This window comes from Mus pahari, chromosome 9, assembly GCF_900095145.1.
Source record: "Mus pahari chromosome 9, PAHARI_EIJ_v1.1, whole genome shotgun sequence".
NCBI classification, from domain to species: domain Eukaryota; kingdom Metazoa; phylum Chordata; class Mammalia; order Rodentia; family Muridae; genus Mus; species Mus pahari.
In genome coordinates, this window is record NC_034598.1 from 68,152,030 (window position 1) to 68,158,769 (window position 6,740).

At 38.1% G+C, this 6,740-nt stretch overlaps 1 protein-coding gene across 1 annotated transcript in view; it reads left to right on the forward strand.

Moving 5' to 3' along the window:
• Otogl (otogelin like) overlaps positions 1 to 6,740 on the forward strand; it is a 140,098-nt gene that overhangs the window by 8,870 nt on the left and 124,488 nt on the right. The window contains exons 4-6 of the mRNA XM_021204277.1: positions 224 to 290; positions 1,957 to 2,055; positions 3,721 to 3,875. Coding sequence (XP_021059936.1) covers positions 224 to 290; positions 1,957 to 2,055; positions 3,721 to 3,875 — 321 coding nt within the window. The remainder of the gene's footprint in view (positions 1 to 223; positions 291 to 1,956; positions 2,056 to 3,720; positions 3,876 to 6,740) is intronic.

A 6,740-nucleotide genomic window follows, 5' to 3' on the forward strand; every position in this document is an offset into this window, starting at 1 on the left:
GAGGAGGAGGAGGAGGAGGAGGAGGAGGAGGAGGCGGCTTGTATTAATCATCACCCCATGGGAACCCTTTCTGCTTCCCCGAGATGGTCTTGATCATGGGAAGATACATTAAGTTAGTGCTACATAATTTCTATATTTATAAATGCGTTCTAGAATTTCCCCACTCACACATTTGGCTTATATTAAACAAACTAATATGCATTTGTATTTCTCTGTTTTAAAGTTTGAAGCAACCTCTCCGAGATATTTTTTCCATGAAGCTATTAATTGGGGTGAGAGTAAAATAAAAGGTCAGTGCGGGTCGCTGTTCTTCTTCTGTAGTGTTTTCTGAGATGGTCCCTTGGTGGTGGGGGGAGAGGGGGTGGGGTGGGGGCGGGGCTATGTTTAATCTGTCCTTGTTTGCTTCCATATATACTGGGAAGGACTAAGTCACGATGGTAATAATAGTAATCATTTAAGTTCATGCCCTGTACAAATCCAAATTATTTTTAGATTGGCCAGAACTAAACATTTAGATGAAGCTGACAATGTGACTGGAGAGAACATGGAAGGGTAGCAGGAAGCCTTTTCTTTTGTTCCCAGTCAATAACCTTTTTCCTTCCCTCCCCACTGTCCATCTTTTGTCTTGGCAGTATACTATTTCGGTTAAGCAGAAAGCTGGTGGTAGCTTAAAAGTGAAAGAAACAGAAGTAATTCTTATCATCATGTTTAAAGTCACAGCAAAGTTTGATGTTTGCTTTCAATAGAATAAGCAGCTTTGTAAATACATTTTCAAACAAAAAAAATGTGCTTGTTTATCTACATTTTTGGACACCTACCCAGTGTAGGATAGGCATATCTCTTAAAGAAAAGCCACACTGCTTGTAAGTTTATGTAAAACATTTTTCACCTGTATTTTGATTTAAGTTAAGACAGTTTCCCCCCCCCCCCAAATTTACCTAGAGATCTGCAGGCTTTGAAATGTAAAGAGAAGTCAATGGACGTTTAGGGGGGAAATGATAACAGGACTTAATCCTTCTCCTGTTTGGCAGACCATGTTTGTTATTACAGTCAGACAAGTTGTCTTTGCTAATGTGACATCTTCCAGACAGCCCCAGCTTCTTTAGTAATATTTTCAGTGACTCAAAGATGTTCTCTACTCCTGATGTATAACTGGGGTTCTTTCAGCCTGAGCTTTGCCAGTTGCTGCTGTCTTTTTAACAGAGGAACCCTTTCCCTAGCATTCCTGTGCCTTCTCAAACTCACTCAAGACATGCCTTTGAGATTAGAGACAATTTGTAGAGATTTGCTTCTTCTTTTTAACGTATTTATTTGAGGCAAGTTTTCTTTCCACGAAAATGATATTTGGGGGGCAGGGGTGGGGCGGAAGCGTGACTTCTGCTTCTGCCTCATCTCTGTTAAGCACCGATTTCCAAAGACGGGGTCATTTATAACCTAACCTCAGTACTAATGGGCAATCTTCAGCCGAAATGTGTCACACATCTCATCGAAGGTGGGAGTTTTCCTTTGAATTTTTATGGTTTGCTTGAGCCATCCCTGAAGTGAGCAAGATCTGAGTTATTCTTCAGTACAGCGCTGGCTCCCGGAGAAAAGGGCTGGTGGGAAGTGTTCCAGGCTCGGGTGCAGGGAATCATCTACGACTTGGGCATTTCTGCTTCTCATCATCTTGGACAGGGATTCCTTACATGGGAACTTGACCTTTCGGTCGCTCGAAGGAGGCTAACCTTTTCTCTCAAAGTACTTTGCGATGTGAAAGCCTGTCTTCCTTGCTTCAGGGCACACATAATGAAATGAATAGATAGCGATTTGATGGCTTAATTCTTTAGCACCACAAGGCAAGAGGCCCGGGTTCTGTTTAAGTTAACAGTATTACAGTTAGTCCAAGCTAGATCGTGACACATTGTGTTTTTGTGAGCCAATCCATGCCAGAAGATAAATTATTATTTTGACCCTCAGGTTCGTGTCCTCATGAATGCCTTAACGGGGCTTTCTGTTCTAAGACGGGTACGTGTGACTGTCAAATATTCCAGGCTCTCGGGACAAGGTGCCAGATTGGTAAGTTTCAGGGATATTTATGAGAGAATTATGGGATATGAACGAGAACATTAAGTCATGATTTGGTTGGAAGTGTTCATCCCTTGGGATTTGGGACATTAGCTAGAGAGTTCAAAATTTATTTTCATCAATTTGAAGTAATGTAGAAACACTGTAAAAGAAAATAGAAGTATGTACTTGCCCTTCCCACCCATCTCTATTTCCTCAAGTATTTTTTTTTCCCTTTATTTTCTGGCATTAGCCCAGTAGAACCGTCTTTTCCTTTATCTTTCTCTTTCACTTAGTATATTTTAGTAGAAGTGTTTCTTCTTTGTGTTCCACTAGTTAGACAATGAATGTGTAGATTAGAAATAGTACTGAGAACTCTTTAGGTACAGGGAATAAGTTTTCATTTTTAAGTATTTTTATCCACAGTGTCTAAGGTAGGGTCTTAGGGTAATAATTATCAATGGATAATAAGCAATATTTTACCATTTGCAAGACAACATGCGAGGCACAAAGCAGGGTATGTCTGTGAATGATATGACTTGCTTCAGCACCCAGTGATGCATAATAGATGAGCAATATTTAAACTTAAGTGTTCTAAAGAAAAGTGCAGGATATAAGACCCATTATTGTGGAAGGCCATTCTGTTTCTTTTCCTGAGCAGACCAAAGATGGCCTAAGCTGACAAATTTAGATAATTGTTTCAAAAGGAGAGGAAACTAAGACATCTCCTTATCTTTTGGTTTTCCCTGGACTATATCAAAACCCACCTAGAGACAATTCAGCAAATATTCCTGCTTTTTAAATTATTATAAAGGAAAACATTTAAAATATAAAAAATGGTGCATGAGTGGTGTTGGTGTTGGTGGTAGTGGTGGTGGTGGTGATGGTGGTCAGATGACTCAGCAGGGAGAAACCCTAGTTGCCAAGATCAGAATTCTATCCCCAGAACCCACTTAGGCAGAAGGAAAGAAGCAACGCCCCCAAATTGTCCTTAGACACTTTCTTGCTCTAACACAATGTGACCAACCCCCACCACACCCAACACAATAATGAATATTAATATCTACCACACAAACAAAAGTGGAACAGTGTAGGAGGTTATCTAGAGGAGAGTCATGATCATAATAGATGAAGCCCTTGGATTTAAAATAAAATATCATCTAACATTTCACCAGTCTGAGGTCATCATTTTGAGATTCCCGGAAACCGAATGACTAATGCTTTCGGCTCCATTTTCAGGCACGCATACCCGTCTTTTATTTATTTATTAATTTTTTTTTTTTTGGTCATCATTTATTTCTCTCTTTGGATACTATAAGGAGATTAAAAAAAAAAGGAGAAGAATTATGGAGACTGGGAGCATTCTCCCTGCTGCCTGTGCTGTTCTAGAACATTCCATGGTGATCTATCTTTACTGAGTCATTCATTTGCTGGGTTGTCCTTACTGTCTCCTTTCTAACTCTTTCTTTCTTCCAGATCTGTCTCTTGGAAACAACAGTTAGAGGAGTTCCTAACATAAGTCCTTTCTTCATCAAAACTACAGACTTGGTGGTTATTGTTTTTGTTTTAAGGAACTGGATATTATTTAAGTGAAAATTGCAATTATCACGACTGAACATTTTGAGATCGATGTGATTTATTTTACATTAGTGAATATTCTTTTTTATTTCTTTTCAGTCCCAAACATGGGAAGTGGCAGAGATGGGATTTGCAAAACCTGGGGACAGTATCACTTTGAAACATTTGATGGAATCTACTATTACTTCCCAGGAAGCTGTTCTTATATATTTGCAAAGGATTGTGGTAATTTGGAGCCTCAGTACACAGTATGGGTAGGTAGTACTTGAATTTAATCAATTAAAAATATTACTCCTGGAAAATAATGTATTTAAGAATACTGGTCAAATATACAAATAGACAATAATTATAGAACACCTAGGGTTCTACTCTTAAATGGAGTGGTCCAAATCTGTGGCCATATTGAGTGTCATTCCACTGAGATGATAACTGGCATCTTAGGCACAGGGATTAAATCCATGAGAGAAAGTCTTACAGGCTGTGCAGAAATATAATGTGTTTTCAACTATAGTGACTCATCAATATCCCTGATATTTGATAATTTGGAAGAGGGTAGAGTCAGATATTAGTATTATTATTCATATTTTCTCCCTCCTTGCTATTTTGACTGAGCTGCCCTCTTGCTTTAACTTTTTCAAATGCTACCCTTGGGCTAGGGAATATAGCTGAATGGTAGAGCATTGACTCTAAAAATAGATAGGTAAATAAAAATATCAAACAAAACAAAAGAAACAGTTTGTGTGTAGAGAAAACTGATGTTTATCAAAGGGACCCCGTGGATTATGTAACTGCCAGGTAAGTCCATGCTACATGATTGAGCCCATACAACCAGCTCTTAGTTTCAGAATTCCCAAGTCCAATGAATTCCTAGGAAGTATCTCAAAATCCAGCTAGAGTTGTTTTCTTGCACTCTCTCTACCCCTGTAGGACTCTTCTTGACAGGGCACCTCTTTCATGGAGCCTCCCCTTTTGAACCCTTGCTTCTGATGCCCCCTATCAGACTAGCTGCTTCACAGATCTCCTGCCCACAGCTTGGGGTTTCTTCTCACCTACTTTTGGAGGCAACTCTCTTTTACTTCCTGAGTATTGGTTTTTCTTGTTTCTTGGATTCAAGGAAAGGTCTGACGGCCAGGGAATTTTGTCTACTTTTAGGATTTGCTATGAAAATCCTCCTAAGTCCTCTGAGCTCAGGGTCTGTGTTGGAGGTGCCTGGTTCTGCGTTTGAAGTCCACTAGATTTTTAACTCAGTGTCTACAGGGGGAAGAGATGCTTGCATGCAATCTATGCATGGGAGGACAAGTTTGAATTAACTCGAAGAGCATTTCTAGAAAATTTGACTTCTCTGCTGATTTCTGAGTACTTTTCATCCCATCTTTTCATTGCTTCTTAAAAATTTAGTAATCTTTTCTTTATCCCCAGTCTGCTGAGGTGTGATGGTTGCATGAGGCTCCTGTATTTTGTCCTTCTCTCCACAAGGGGCTCATTCACTTTAGGAGCACTATTTCTTCCTTTATTTCTTCTATTCTTTTTTTCAGAGTTCTGCTGTTCATGCCATGGAGTTCCTGAACTGAAGGATCTCTTCATTTTCTTACTGATTCTTTTCCTGTTTTGCATCATTGTGCTTTTTTTGTTCTATACTGTGGGAGCTTTCTTTCAAGCTCGTGTATCTTCCCATCTTCTGATTATTTCTTCTATCATGTTGCCAATGTTTAGCTGTTTTCACTTAAAATTTTTTTAAATAATATTTAATGATTGTTTTAGAGATGTTATATACTCACTTTTCTGTCTGATATTAGTTGGTCTTTATGTGTGTATGTATATATAACTTTCATAAATCATCTTAGATTTACAATTTAATTATATAGATCACATATATTTATTCAAAACAAAGAAATTGGTACTGTCTCTTTGATTTCCTCTTTTCATTGTTTCTTGGGTTCTGTCGTTTACAGTATGGACTTATGTATTTCATTTCCATTTCGTACATTTTATCAGTTTTCTTGCAATGGGATATAAACTCAAGGAAGGCAGATATTCTGTCTGTTTTGTTGATGACTGTATCCCTAGAATGTGGGCCAGTGTTAGATACATAAGAAGTGATCAATGACATTTACTACTTACACATTGCATTTATATTTCTAGTATCCTATTATTAGTGATGCTCTTATCCTTTTTATATTTGAACATTCTTTTCTATTTGCTTTGCTACCTACTTTTCTGTTGCTTTATGGTTTTGTGATTTACATTTTAGTTTTTGAGCTTCTGAAATTAATCTTGAGATAAGGTAAGAGAACGTAATGTTCATTTTCTCTTCTCACCCACTCTTCTACTTGTTTTCCTTGTGTTATCGTTTTCCTAGTGAACTAGATTTCTCCTAATATCTGAAGAAATAATTCTTTATTATTATTATCATTTAGTTTCTCTCTCTTCAAAAGCATCTGGGAATAAAGAAAAATATATTTTGTTTTAAATGAGGTTCCTTGCACTTTTTTAGCATATAAGTATAGCGTGCTATTGAGCTTCATTCAAAGCTCTCTTATGATAGTCTGTAGATACCCCAACAGGAACATAAATAATACAAATGTGTTTCTTTGTGGTTCTTATGATTTTTCTGCCCAGCTATTGTTTTCCCCATGCAGCTTTAGAAAATTACCAGTTAACATGTAGAGGTTACAGTGAGCTTACAAATATCCTGAGTTAATTTGCATTGTGCAAAATTAAATCTATTGTTTACTTTTGAGGTAACTATTTATTTCCTCTTAAAAATCCTAAGTGTAAGTGTAGTCCTCATTTTGTAGGGTTCCATGGGAACAATGATATTGCAAGCTGTAAAGGTACGCTGTAGGGTTTAATTAGCCATGTGGATCCCTGCATTATTTCTCATGTTTGTCTTTTCTCTCTCTCTCTCTCTCTCTCTCTCTCTCTCTCTCTCTCTCTCTCTCCCTCCGTGTCTCTTTCTCTGTCTCTCCTTCCCATGACTCGCTGCTTCTCTCTTCTCTCTCTCTCTCTTTCTCTGTCTCTCCTCCCCTCTCTCCCTCTTTCCTTCCTTCCTTCCTTCCTTCCTTCCTTCCTTCCTTCCTTCCTTCCTTCCTTCCTTCCTTCCTTCTTTCTTTCTTTCT